This window comes from Ricinus communis, chromosome 9 (genome assembly GCF_019578655.1).
Source record: "Ricinus communis isolate WT05 ecotype wild-type chromosome 9, ASM1957865v1, whole genome shotgun sequence".
In the NCBI taxonomy this organism is placed as follows: domain Eukaryota; kingdom Viridiplantae; phylum Streptophyta; class Magnoliopsida; order Malpighiales; family Euphorbiaceae; genus Ricinus; species Ricinus communis.
In genome coordinates, this window is record NC_063264.1 from 7,093,812 (window position 1) to 7,107,974 (window position 14,163).

At 30.6% G+C, this 14,163-nt stretch overlaps 2 protein-coding genes across 5 annotated transcripts; both read right to left on the minus strand.

Annotated features, from left to right (window-relative positions):
- Positions 1-269: 269 nt before the first annotated feature.
- Positions 270-6,062, minus strand: LOC8268134 (transcription initiation factor TFIID subunit 6). The gene is made up of 12 exons (XM_048378950.1): positions 5,686-6,062; positions 5,502-5,588; positions 5,185-5,286; positions 4,984-5,092; positions 4,543-4,646; positions 4,315-4,452; positions 4,134-4,229; positions 3,769-3,893; positions 3,188-3,320; positions 1,611-1,736; positions 1,397-1,508; positions 270-824 (listed from the first exon to the last, which is right to left on the minus strand). The coding sequence occupies exons 1-12, from the start codon at positions 5,968-5,970 to the stop codon at positions 460-462; spliced, it is 1,782 nt and encodes a 593-aa protein (XP_048234907.1). The 5' UTR covers positions 5,971-6,062; the 3' UTR covers positions 270-459.
- A 3,661-nt stretch (positions 6,063-9,723) lies between these two features.
- On the minus strand, positions 9,724-13,247 carry LOC8268133 (syntaxin-52). Of its 4 annotated transcripts, none has more exons than XM_048378968.1 (6): positions 13,074-13,247; positions 12,487-12,724; positions 11,649-11,854; positions 11,448-11,548; positions 11,243-11,287; positions 9,724-10,104 (listed from the first exon to the last, which is right to left on the minus strand). In XM_048378968.1, the coding sequence occupies exons 2-6, from the start codon at positions 12,702-12,704 to the stop codon at positions 9,973-9,975; spliced, it is 702 nt and encodes a 233-aa protein (XP_048234925.1). In that variant the 5' UTR covers positions 12,705-12,724; positions 13,074-13,247; the 3' UTR covers positions 9,724-9,972. The 4 variants fall into 4 exon arrangements, with proteins under 4 accessions (XP_048234925.1, XP_048234924.1, XP_048234923.1 ...); XM_048378967.1 differs by having other exon boundaries at positions 12,487-12,732; positions 13,074-13,245; XM_048378966.1 differs by having other exon boundaries at positions 12,487-12,732; positions 12,993-13,244.
- Positions 13,248-14,163: the final 916 nt, after the last annotated feature.

Below are 14,163 nucleotides of genomic sequence, written 5' to 3' on the forward strand. Positions count from 1 at the left end.
TGGACAGGTTCACTACCTAAACTTTAGAAGTATATAGATGATGCCCTCCAGGCTTTACCTGTAAAATAAGGGTTAACAGAAGCTGTAGGACGGCGGCATTTATCAATTTAGGCACTATTGGCTCTTGCCTGTAAAATAAGGGTTAACTGAAGCAGTAGGATTGCGGCATTAATCAGTTTAGGCATTATTGCTTGGAGATTGTAGTGTAACAGTTTACCATGTGAAATGAACACGGAAGTCTCTTGTGCTAAATTATCTACGGTTTCATCTTTCCGGACTCCCCAAATTGCTCATAAATTGAATAGCTAAGTTTAAGATTACAGTTAGCTATTTACAGAAAAGAATTCCGTCCACCTTTCTTTGACAATATAGTATTAGCCTATTCTAAAAGGAAGGACAAGGAATCTACCAGAAAATTTACAAAGAAACATAACAAAAATTGTTAATAATCTGAACTAATTACAAGAAAAAAGACAACTCAGGCTTGGGAGCAAAGCAGGACATGCTTTCCCCAAAAAGTTCATTCAGTGATGCCAGCAAATGTCCTGCATCCATGTCCTCCTTCCAAGCCCGAGCAAGCACAGGTAACACCTTTGACACCCTTCCACTGATATCCCTTCCTGGCATGTTTTCATTAGGTAACTGCCGGGACATTGATGATATGCTCATGCCAGAAGCTCCACTAGCTGTGTGATATCCACCAGTCGCCCCTTGCATGTCTACATGCATTGAGTTCATCGGTATTACACCCATTGGACCATCTGTTGCTAGTTTCTTGAGTGGTGGTTGCTGAATCAAGTTGTCTGAGCTTGCTTTTCGTTTATCTTGATTTAATTGGAAGCAAGGACCAACCATGAGACAGAAGAAAAGGCATCAGGATTACATGGTGTAATTCTGTAATATGCTCAGCGAACGTAAAACCATGCATCCAACATTGTCGCCAAGTTAAAATAAAAGAAAACTAATAAAATAAAATCCACGTTAATTTCAAATCAAAGACTGAGCATGACTCTTGTCACTCTTCAAACCATAAGCACACAGATTAGTTTCAAATCAAAGACTGACCCTGACTCTCGTCACTCTTCAAACCATAAGCACACAGAAACTCAATGCATTGTGTCTTCTGGTAAACTTATACATCAAACTATCATATGCTAATTTCCTAATTTTATCATACTTCAAGCAACTACCTACTACCAAGCTGTGCATAATGGCTAGGAGAAATTGTTATTCAGGAGAATAAGGTATATGTTCAAAGGTACAGATGATCTGAGCAACTGTGTTCTTTTTCCCAAGAACATGCATGAGGTTGCGTATCATCTGTAATTTTCAACAGAGCATATATATGAGCAGTCATGTATGGTTTCCCAGTAAGGCAAGTAAAAGAAAGCCATACTTGGCACTGTAGTCATAAGCCTTCCACTGCTCTTCCAAACAGCACGTGTTGGTGGCATTAGTACACCAGGTAACCTTTTCATCCGATCATGCATGCATAGACCAGCTGCACGCTGAATGATTTAGGCTATGTTAGTATGGCATAGCCACACCAGTAGCCAATTAATATGAAAACAGGAACAGAATTTTAGTCTCAAGCAGAAAAAAGAACTCACCATCAAGGCCCCATAAACACTCCAAGCTTCATGCCTCCTCATCTCATTCTTTTGCTTCTCAAGAAGCATTTCTGGTTCAAGAAGTAGCAAATATGGCTCCAGATTTGGCAGTATAAGAAGACGAACCTGTGCAAAGTCAAAAAGCATTACAAATTGCTTCAAACCAGAGAAAGAAAGGTTTAGAGGAAGGAAGAGCAAAAATTGAAATAAAACTACAATCCTTATTTGTCTGTAAGATAGGAACCAGAATAACAAAAAACACAAATAATAAATAAAGATCCAAAAAATGCAAGAGTGTCATTAAAAAAATAATTATTAGTTGTAACTTCCCTTTCCCCATTTCTATGTGAAATTTGAGATCCTGTAACAGTATGCAATGAATGAACTTATACATCTATGAAACTTAATTTAAATACAAACACAATTAAGTACCGAAACTGTGGATTTCCTCTACCTGAACCCCAGAAAACAAATTAACTTTTTGGTTTTTATGGTAAGATAATAATAGAGGAGCACCATGTTATGATCCCAGGTTGTGGGATCTAGTTATGAGGAGATTGGACTAGAAATAAGAGGATAATTGAGCTCATTGGAGAAAACCCTTCGATCTCAAGTTCTTAAGGAACTCAGGCTTTTTTTTCTAAGTAAAAAACTTAACTTTTAGATTTAATGATTTAAGGAAATAGCTACCAGTTGATAACTGCCCCACATCCACTAATTCCACATAGGAACACTAAGCACATCTAGTTACTAGAATAAACTGAACATTACTGACATACAGAACAATAACAGTACTCCTATTGCTAACAGACTTCAAATTAAGAACCACGAAAAGGCGTTTGTCTTCATGCACTATGATCCAGGTTTATGATATGTTCCAACATACTAGTAAGTGGGGTTCATTCTTGAGAGAACCCAACCATCTTTAGAGCTCATTTCAGAGAAATCTATGATCTCTAAGTTTAAAAGGAAACTCGATCCTTTCGAATTTCTGCATTCTCAACTTCAAAATCTGTTCTTCCAGCATCTCCAAAAAAAATAATTTCTTATATTAATGGCCATGTGTATATATCTCACTACAATTGAAGCCTTTTAATTGTTAGGATTCCAAGAAACTTCTTCTAAACAAACAGGCTTATCTCATTTTGCATCACTTGCTGCATGTCTTGATCACACTCCATCTTATCCTGGACTATATCTTCTTGACATATCTTCATATTGCACCAAATTGTTCCTGAAAGACACAAAAAATCCCCCAAAACAACCTGCTCCGACACCAAGTTGTTATGGTCCCAGGTTTTGGGATCTAGTGATGGGGTGATTGCAATAGAAATAAAAGGATAATAGGGATCTCAAGTTCTTAAGGAACTCAGACTTTTTAATGCAACTTAATTTTCATTCATAAATTTCTACCTTTAAAAACAATAAGTAGAAATAACTCTGCCTACATCCATTAATTCCACATTTATGGGACTAAGCACATCTGAAAACTAAAATAAATTGAATATAACATACATACAGAATAATAATAGAATTCCTATTGCTGTTAAGACTTGAAATTAAGAACCATAACCTACCACATTTGGTCCTAATGCTGCTAATCCTTGTATTGCACCATAATGTTGAGGCAATGATTTTAATGGGTCCAAGAATGTATGGAGTAGAGTCCTTGTGACACGGGGCTGCAGGTTGTGGTAAACATGCCCAAATCTGAAAATATAATTTGATAAGAACACATGCAACATAGCACACCAAAAGACACTAAAGAGATTATCATATTCTTTTAAAATTAATAGTGGAAGATGCAAGATCCTCCGTACTAACTATCATGACATTCACTATAAGGACTGCAAAACAAGTCCATCTATTATTATCTATGTACATGAACACAGAAGTCCAGTAATTACTCTGGTGCAAATGTTATTATAAATGCACAGCTAAGTTCAAAGGAAACTTCCAAGCAATTGAACTTCATATTGTGCAATAGCAAAGACCCAACCTTTATCCACAAAAATTGAATTATTTCACATAAATGGCAAGAATATTTCTCTCATCTCCAACTGTGTCCTTTCATTGAAAGTATCCACTTAAGAGATGATATTTCTAATCAAATTCATGACCCATGTGGGCTTGACATATTAAATAAAACAGAAATAACCTTTTGCATATTGAAGCAACCAGATTTGCTGTGAAGTCTCTAAGCTCCAAATGATTGTCACAAAATCTATTTCCCGACCTTTTAGCAACTAGGCAGGTAATAATAGATGGCATCAGTTGGTGCAGCTGAAGAGCACAGGGAAAAATAAAATCAAAAGATAAAAAAAAAAAAGAGCCTTTTAACTATAATACACTGGTTAGAAACTTCCCAGCCAGCTTAAATTTTAAACAGAGCTGATACTTGTGAAGGGCATTGAAAGCACAGAAAATGCAAATATTACAAACATTAAGATAAAATTCATCTGAAACTTTATTAGATAAAGATGGTTTAGCATCTAGATTCAATCAAGCTACCAATTAGCTTACATAGGGTTCTACATGTATGTGGGGATTTTGAAGAAGGCTTCGGGCAACACGCATCAAAGCAAACAGGACAGAAAAATTATTCAAATTTCGAGCCACCTGAGTTCATTATAAAAGGAAAGTAAGTTCACAAAAAAACTAAAAACCTTCACCAAAATAGACAACAAAATGATTTCAAGACAACCTCATCTGCAATTAAGTATATAAAATAAGGAACTAAAGGATGAAGCCCGGAGTCTGTTGCCAAGCTAGATAAAGCTTGTTTGAAGAGGATAGAATCAGACTTTCTCATTGTAAGCTCTGTGATTTTGTCAAAGTACAGCTGCACAGAAACAACAAAATATCCTGATATTCAACCATTTCTTGTGGTCACAGGGAAAAGAAGATATAAAACAAGCTACTTATAATTTACCTGAAGTTCCCTGGACAATACATGCTTGACAGGTAATTTAACATCAACTGGGAGGCCATCTTCCTTATATTCGGACTTTTTACCATCAGAGGATGCTGCAAGTACTGCAAACAAAGCACATCACCAATATAAGTTTTTGAACCTGAAGAGTCTTGTCTAGGGGAACTACACAATATCACTAAAGTTCAAGTAGCTTATAGAATTTATGATCTGCTTAATAGCGAAAGGGTGTGATCCTAGTGGACCATCAAGCATATACAACCTGAACTACATCTACTTAAAATTTTTAAAACGCACATAAAGTCAGTAAACTTTTTAGTACTAGAATTCTAATTCAGAACATTGTACTCTAGTGAGCACACAACGAGCAAAGTAGCAAGAACTAATACAATCTCTTGATTCCCATTTTGAAAAATAATGAACGTAAGCTTAACAAGATACCTTCAACAGGAGCATTCTCTGGAATTGCAGGTTGAACACCTTCAATTGCCAGCCAGTGAACTGAGATGGAAGTATCAAGAGGTGCTTTTGGTAGAGGAGCTTCAACCACCTAGAAACATAATATCAAACACAAACAATGAGAAAGTATTATGGGTTTATTCTTATAAACTTCAACATTCATAAAAATAAAAGTTCCCTTACATCTTTAAACTCAACATCCTTGTCATCAATGTAGTACAAATCCTTATACCCAGCAGCTCTCTTAAACCTCAATGGATCTCCAGAGGCAAGCCCATATACTGGCTGCATCAATTTAAACGTAAATGTAAATTATTAACCCCTTCTATCGGGAAGCCTAAAACTGGAGCTAATAATAGTTGCTAGAGTTCAATCTTTCATTTTAAATATAGGCATCTTGAAAGAAAGGAAAGCATGTCACAATTGAAATGTTTTCGCAAGAAATTAATTGAATTCAGTTCTTAGACCTGATTGCATCAAACTACAATTCAGGAACTGACCTCCAACTTTCTTAAACTAAGAGCACTATCCACATCCTCCGCAGTCAAAGTAGTTCTTCTAGAATGACGCATACATTTGATAGCTTCCTTCAAAACAAATAGAACCCAATTGTTATTTAGTCTTCAAAATCATAAAAGTAAATAACTTTACTACAAAAGATCTAAGAAGACAAGTAATTGAAACCTGCATGATCTCGCGAACTCTATACTCGACATCAGGAGCCAGAGCCAAGGCTACCTCAGGAGATAAATTTGTGATACCAATGCTCTGTGCAACTACTTCTATTGCTTCTTTCGGCACTACACTCATTCTTTTCTTAAATTCAAAAGAAAACAAAAAAGGAAGAGATTTGCAAAATATCAAACAGGAATTAATCAAAGGGCTAAATACTGGCGTTGTTGCTAATTGGGCATATATGTAGCAATTAGTAAATTCGATAAATGCATAAATGCAGAATGGATTTTGCATGGGGTGATTTGAGTTTGAGATAATTAGAGGGTGCAAATGTCTGAATCTGAATTTAGGGCTAATTGTAAACTTATGTATTCATAGCATCGTTGAAGCGATTGAAAATAGTGATACCCAAGTTTAATTGTATTGGGCTTATATTATCTGGCCTTTTGACGTTAACAAATAATTCCAAGGTAAAAATTTGAATTCTAACTTTAATAGTTTTTTTTATAAATTAAATACATATTTACATACTTAAATTTAATTTTTCTCATTATAATATTTTAATTTGGATATAAATATTTTTATATATTTTCATATAATTTTTAAATATTTTAATAATTTATCTATTCATGTAAATTTTTATAATTTTATAATATTTCTATATATATTATTAAGCCTATAAGAAATTGATGAATTACTTTATATCACAGTATATATACCTATAATGAAGTTCATATAATTCAATATAAATTTTTATAAAAATAAAAAATAAAAAGTTATAATGCTTTTAATTTTTATTTCATTGATATATTTAAGTGTTTATTATTATAATAATAATATTTTATTAATAGAATTATTTACTATTTAATATTGTATTATGTACTAATTTATTAAATAAAATTATATTATAATTAATAAAATAATAATTTACATGCATAACACGTGTGGCGAACAATACTAATTTCTTATATATTGTTTCTTTCAATACGTTCACATGTACTACTTAAAAATATTTAAATGTTATAAAAAATAAGATTCAGGTGTTTGTAAGGTTAAATAAAAATATTAAAAGTATTTAAGAAGTTGTAGAAAATCTAATTTAAATATTTATTAAATTAAATTAAATATTAAAATAATTAAATAATTAAAAATCTAGATATTTAATTATATATTATACTAAAATAGAATTATGACCGAATTCTATAAATTTTATTTTGAAGTGAAATGGAATTGAATGAAATAGAATTATAAATAAATTTTTATTTATACCAAGCTTATTAAATATGAATTTAAAAACTTGTAGGATACATTTATAACAAACACATTAGAATTAATTTATCAAGCAATTATAGACTGCGTATTGTATGAATTGTTACTATTACTTTAATTATAAATATTTTCAATCTAACTATTGAAATTGCACTTCTTTATTTAAAAATATTTATATATATATAAATTTAACTATCAATTAATTAAATTCATATAATAATAATTTAATAAATGGCAATAACTGCATTATAGTTATAAAAATAATTTTTATTTGTATGTTATACAATTATCATAATTATTTTAAATTTTACTAATAATGTAAATATAATGTTTCTATGAATAATAATAAATTAAATATTTTTAATGTTTTTTAATTTTCTTTATACACAAAGTTTGTATTAAAAATAGTACAAATATTAAAATATGTCAAAATATAGTAACACATATTAAAAATTATATCTCAAAAATATATATATATATATATATATATATATATATATATATTATATTTATAGGTAAAGTAAATTTAAAAATTAACATAATTAGTAAATTATTTTTTATTTTTTAATTAGTCCTATTCTGAAAAATTAAACGTTAATATACTTTCGGCAAATGATAAAATAAATCATTTATTAAAATTAATATAATATAATTTTTAGGAACTCTTTATATACTAAGTTGTTATATTATTAGTGAATGAAACTATTTTTTTGCATATTTCACAATTTTAAATATTTCATCAATATGTAATTAATAATTTTATAATCAAAAGTATTATCTTTTTATAATGAACATCAATATCCATCATTCATGAGACAATACTTATTATTTATTGTAATGATGTTCAATTTGTATTTAATCAATTTTTGTTCATTATTTTAGTAAGAATATTTATCATTTATGATCTACATATTTATTAATTTATTATTGTCAATTCAATTATTATAAATTTATGTATATTCTTCAAAACACTATGAAATATTTATTTTCATACGAAGATGATTATGATTTTTTATGAAAATTAGATTCTTTTTTTTGTGATACATATTGAAACGATTTCTATGATGATATAAGTATTCATCATTTATAGACCTAATAATTTTTTAATGGATATTTATTAATTTATTTAAACGGACATATATAATATAGATATAATATAAATCGTCTTTATAATTAGTAAACAAAAAAAGTCAATAAGTCACTAAAATGTGTTAAATAAATGTTAATTTTTGGCCGAAATTTTTTAGATTTCAGCCCATGTTCAATTCTTACTAATTATTCATATAAAATGAAGTCACTTTAGTAACTTATTCATTGAAATATTAATTACATAAATTAATATTAAAATATAACAAATAAATACTTTTTCTAATATATTAATTATATTTCTATGTATTAATATTAAAAAACAATAAATAAAAGAAATATATTATATAATAATTATTTAAAAATAAAATAAAACTAATTTTGGCACACATCAATACAACTACCATATTAACAAAATAAATTAGACACATCAAAATACTAGCTAAGAGCTTTATATATTACTATCTAGTGTGGTAGCCCAGCGGAGATGATTTTCACCAACTCAATGTCCTGAGTTCGAATTTAATTTAATTGGGGACAGTTTGTTGAGTATTTAATTTCAAAATTGGTGTTGAAGTGACAGACTTAAATTAGATCTAAATTAGCTATCCGAACATTCCACAAATGAAAAGAGCATCTTAATTGGTGCTTTTTATTCTAAACAGAATATTTTTTTTTATAATAGACAATATTGATTGAAATTCATAAAAAAATTCATTTCGTTTCAAAGAAAAAAGACATGAGAACAAATTTAATAAAATTGAAAGAAATATTTTGATATTATAAAATGTATTGACTTACTAATGTGAAATTTATTTAAAATTTTTATTTATTTTATTATAATTTAATTTAGTTATATCAATTTCACACAAATTTGATTATATAGAATACTATATTAATTTTCATTTCGTTTAAAGCATATAAATTTTAAATTCTATAAGTTTTATAGATTACAATCAAATACTATGTTAAGGAATATTCATTTATAAAGAGAAATATTTTATTTAAGTCCAACAGACTCTTTATATTTGATTCTTTATTTTGCTTTTTTTTTTCATAAATATTAAAGGTTTTAATTTCTCTCTCTTTTTTCTTACTTTCTACCAATAGAAAAATAAAAATCACAAATATTAATTAATCATATGCATAAAGATTTGTAGTGTATTTATTAGATATAAAATAGAAAATAAAATTTAGTTCTTAATATATAAAAGTATCATCAATAATGCTCTTTATTTTAAAGAGTATAATTTCTATAATAAAAAAATCTTAAGAAATATCAAAATATAAAGAATAATTTTTTTTTATTTAAATCCAACAAACTCTTTATATTTTATTCTTTATTTTACTTTTATTTCTACAGTATTAATAGCTTTAAGTTCTCTTGCTTTTTCTTTTTAATCTATTTTATATTAAAAAATAAAAAATACATTAAAAAATCATTTTATATTATAATTTTTTAAAATAAAAAATTTAACATATATAAAGAAAGCATTAGAAATGCTATAATGATAATCAATTTTTGCCATAGTTTCTAATTCTCTCTTCCGTCAATTCAAATGGTACCTGATACATCCTTACTTATCAAGTTAATTTTTAGTTTTCGTGCCACATTCAATCTGGTTGTTCTTTCCCACGTTAGTGTCAACAGTCGATTATTTATTTAGAAGATCGATAGCACCGATATAGACATTAGTGAAAAGAGAGTAGCAACCCTCAATAATTAAAGTGTGAAAATCATTACACAATTGACCGGACACTTGTAATTTACACAGTTACTTGACAAACTCAGCATTTTCACTTCACAAAGCACCAACAGAAAATAAGGCAAAAGCCAAACGCAGTGTTCCAACATGAAACAATAGTAAAAGGCCAAATTACACAACATGGCACGCAAAAAAAAAAAAAGATGACGAGGAAAAATGGGTGGGTTAAGTTGTGTTACAAATATTTGATCAGCAGATATATGACGACAACCAGAACCACAATGCCGACGACAGATAATGTCATGCACAAGCAGGAGCAGCCTCCCTTTGTGCGCTTATTCAAAATGGCCAGATTCTTCTGCACTCGCTGTTATACAAACATCAAAAGATAATGTTTGATGTAAACTCCATTATTAGATATAAGATAAGATCCAATTGTACATAAAAACAAAAGAAAAGCACAAGCACAAATCACAAAACTATTGCGTCATCATTACTAAGACTCATCAGGTGATTTGAATTGCAGCATACACTGTCTGCTTTCCAGCAAGACCTCGTCGCATTATTTATGGAGCTATTAAATCATAAGGTCTATAAGATTATAATGCAACGTTGTCTTTCCAGCCCCCACATCAAAAAAGGAAAGAAAAAGAATAAATCAAAGAAAAAGCATCGTCTTTCCAGTCACTGTTAATGATCCTAGTTGAAGCTTCCTATGAAACAAACAAGAATAATGGCTAGAACCCAATATTTCAGAAGTTACAACAATAAACATGGCTGCCTACAACCTAAGGGAAAACAATCTAGAATCGGGAATTTAGATTTTCTTAGATTGTACTTGGATAGGTAGGTTGTGATTGGAGATAAAGGCATTCAAAGTTGGTATGTTAGTTTTTCTGTTTATTATATACATATTAGCTATTATTGTAGATCAGTTGACTCGAAACCAGATTCACGAATGTAGATCATAATTTGCTAATGGGTAATTTTTAGATACCTACTACTAAATGTAATCAAATTATCTCTCCAAGATTTTCTTTAAGAATGTTTATATTCTTTCTCCCAAGCAAGTTTAAATCTTAAATTATATAATTCAAAATAAAACTCGTACAAATTCTTGGCTTTCACATCTTCCTTTCCAAATAGATTGCATTTCAATAGATGAAGGATCGAAAAGGCAACAACCATTACTGCTAATCTTCTTGCTTCACTTAAACTTAAGCATATAGCAACCAGAAAAAAGAGCAAATGTGCAGGTTACTGTTCCCCTAAATTTCATACCTCAAAGAGAATTCACAACGATCAAATTATCTACCAGGTTCTCACATTATTCGGAAGATCTCTAGGAGGACAATAAGCTATGCTTAATGGTTTTCCTCGCGTCACTCTTTCTCGTGCTCTAGAGATTTTTCCATTTCCAAATTATTTCCGTAATTCACATTACTGCTCATGTACAATAAAATGCCAAGAAAGCATATGCAGTTACAGAAAGGGGAGATAATTACCCGTAAGCGGGAGTCGGTAACATCCACATGTTGGTCCAAGTCATCCTGCACAGTGAGAGAATAACCATATAACTTTCAGAGCCTAGCAAAACTCGATTCATAAAGTATGTGTTTTTGGTATTGTATCAAAGATTTTTAAAAGACAAAAACAAAGAAAAGATAATGAATGTGCATATGCAAGCAAGAAGAAAAAAGAAAACCATACAATGAGTCTTGTGTGAAGATCAAGCTCCTCATTAACAGCCAATGCAATATGTTTCGTACTTGTTACTGTCTCCTCCAACTTCTCAAGCCCCTCATCTTGCTCTGCTTCAAAGGCATAGCATATAAGAATCCAGATTTGCAAGAAACTGAGCAACACAACGATGTGTAAAAAGAGGATCATAAGCAAATAATAGGAGCTTGCCTTTCATAATTTGTCGTTGAAGACCAACAATGCCATGATTGTCCAGACCTTCAGTTCTGCGCATGGCATCAGCTGGCTTTATTTCTGGACCAAACAAGCTATCCCTGTTGGCAAAGTTTGACATATTCAACGTGGTAGCCATTTGGTTTACTTTTGTTCTCAAATTTGTAACCATATCCTTGCGACGATTCATCTCTTTCTCTGATCTGTGCATCACAAAAGGCAAAATCCATAAGCTTTGGACAGTTACACTAACTAAATATCACTCTTGCCTGTGCAGTTATTAATTTTGATCAACAGCTAAATGGTGAAGCATGAGCTGGAAATAGAATTACCAATATTATAATAGCAAATAATCCTTTATATCTAAAAGGAATGGAAATTTAAACACCCAAGTTACAAGAGGCAAACTAAAACTTAAGACAGAGAGAACACAAAAACCAGCAACATCATGCAGGCAGTGCTGGAGCATAATTTATGCAACCAACCATAATGGATGAGATGTGTTTAAATTTGTCATGTTTATAATTGTGTAAACCTAAAAGGCTAAACCATAAGTTGGCCATAAAATAAAATATAACACTGCAATTGTGAATTTCCACTACTAATATGCAGGCTTAGCGACCAGAATTAGAACAGCTCAAGTTTCTTGACTATCCAGTTAAATACAAGATTATAGAGATTGCCAGCAAAAGAAAAGGTATTATTATTCCTAAATGCAGCAAAGCATGCCTAGAGGTAACATGGTTGATCACAAAGCAGCATCGCCACAAACATTAGCATTAAAAAAATGTAGAAAAAATCACAATTGAGTAAAACATAGTAATCAATCACTCACATTTGCTGCTTCCCAGGAAGCTTTGTCAAAAGGGACTGTAAGCTATCAAGCCTAGTCCCCAAAATTGTGATCTTTCTCCGGATGGCAGATGCATGACGCTGAGTTTCAGGTCCTGATGCAGGAAACGAACTCCGTTCCGATATCATCCCATTAATATCATCTGCAAGCTTCACTGCTTCATTATATTCCTTCATCCATGGATCCATTGAAGATGCCATTTTTCTCTTTTCTTCTTTACCTAAAAAACTAAGAAAATTAACACAATTCAACACCTAATAATCTCTTATTAGTACAAAACCAGTGCAGAATTGGCATCAATGTTTAGGGTTTCAATTAAAAAAGAAAGAAACCGCATAGTTCTTTAATTGAGAATCATATACACATACAAACGCACTTTAGCATATGCAAAGAAAAGAAATTTACGCAACAAAACCCAAAGATTTTGTACAATCGAATTACGAGTTCATAGAGCAGTAAATCAAATACACAGAGATTATTTAACGAACCAGATTGAAAATCAAGCGATTGATGCGATTTTAATTTGATCAGAACCCAAAGAAAGAGAAACACAAAATACGGGAAATTACCTGTGCCTTGCTTTTTAATTAATTAATTTGGTTGAATTGAGAAAAGGAAATTCTGTTGATCAGTGATCAAGAAACGATGTCGTAATGGGCAGTGGGGCCTGAGATAAAGGACGCGGAGTCACCATCAAACCGGCAGTCTATTTCCGGTTCTTTCGTCGTTTGTATTGCGCGGAATGGTATGAATCTTTTAAGAAGAAAAGGAACTTTCACTTTTACGACAGCGTATCGTAGAGTTTTAGTTTCGTGGTGAAGTTGACCAAATTGTCGTTGTCTCCTTAATTAACACCGACCATTCACTTCAAAACAATTCCAACAGAAAAAAAAAATAATAATAAATTCTAATCATAACAATCATATGAACAAATATTTCAAGAACTTTAATCACGTTAAACTATTTTTTGTATTAAGTTGCTATTCATTCACTATATTCAGGGTGTCTTCTAAATTATTATTGAGTGTTGAAAAATAAATTTAATTTAATATACTGATTTGTTTAATTTCTTATAAAACATTTTTTTCAAAGAGAGATAAAATGCTTTGTCATTTATATTTGGGATTGCTCAGTTTTTATTTTATATTATTTTAAAGATTTTTTACAAATTATTTTTGTAAAAAACTAAGCGAATTAATATATTTTTTAAAAATATATTGAAGAAAAGATATATCAATCTCAAACACGAGTTATTTCTGGTTGATAGACCTTCATTGTGGCTCACTGGATGACCCTTATAATAGATTGAAGAAACTCAACTTCTGGGGATATCGAAGCCATTTGATGCAACCTGGATTTGATCTAACCTTTGCAATTAGAGAGGTAAAACGTGAAGATAAATATTCTTTACTTTTGATTATATGTTAGGAAATTACTATATTTGATACAAGCAATTTTGGTTGTGGCCTTTCTTTTTTCTTTTCCTTAAATCAATTACAAAGGAGGACCTTATGGCAGGAGACAACACTTGGATTTCTCAGGTGGATTGAACCAAAGTGGGAGCTGTAACTGGACAGCAAGCAGTTTGATGATTGATGTATTGTATTAACGTTGCCAAAAACAACAGTTAGAATCTCCATTTATGGTGCCTCTGCTGCC

Coding starts and splice junctions, on each gene's coding strand:
- LOC8268134 (XM_048378950.1), bottom strand. CDS start 5,970: ATGCAAAATCCATTCTGCATTTATGCATTTATCGAATTTACTAATTGC. Junction 3,321..3,768: donor GTTGCTTCAATATGCAAAAG/GTTATTTCTGTT, acceptor TTATATTTTCAG/ATTTGGGCATGTTTACCACA. Junction 825..1,396: donor GCTTATGACTACAGTGCCAA/GTATGGCTTTCT, acceptor AATTAAATCAAG/ATAAACGAAAAGCAAGCTCA.
- LOC8268133 (XM_048378968.1), bottom strand. CDS start 12,704: ATGGCATCTTCAATGGATCCATGGATGAAGGAATATAATGAAGCAGTG. Junction 11,855..12,486: donor CTTCCTGGGAAGCAGCAAAT/GTGAGTGATTGA, acceptor TGTGATGCACAG/ATCAGAGAAAGAGATGAATC. Junction 10,105..11,242: donor TTACCGACTCCCGCTTACGG/GTAATTATCTCC, acceptor TTTGTATAACAG/CGAGTGCAGAAGAATCTGGC.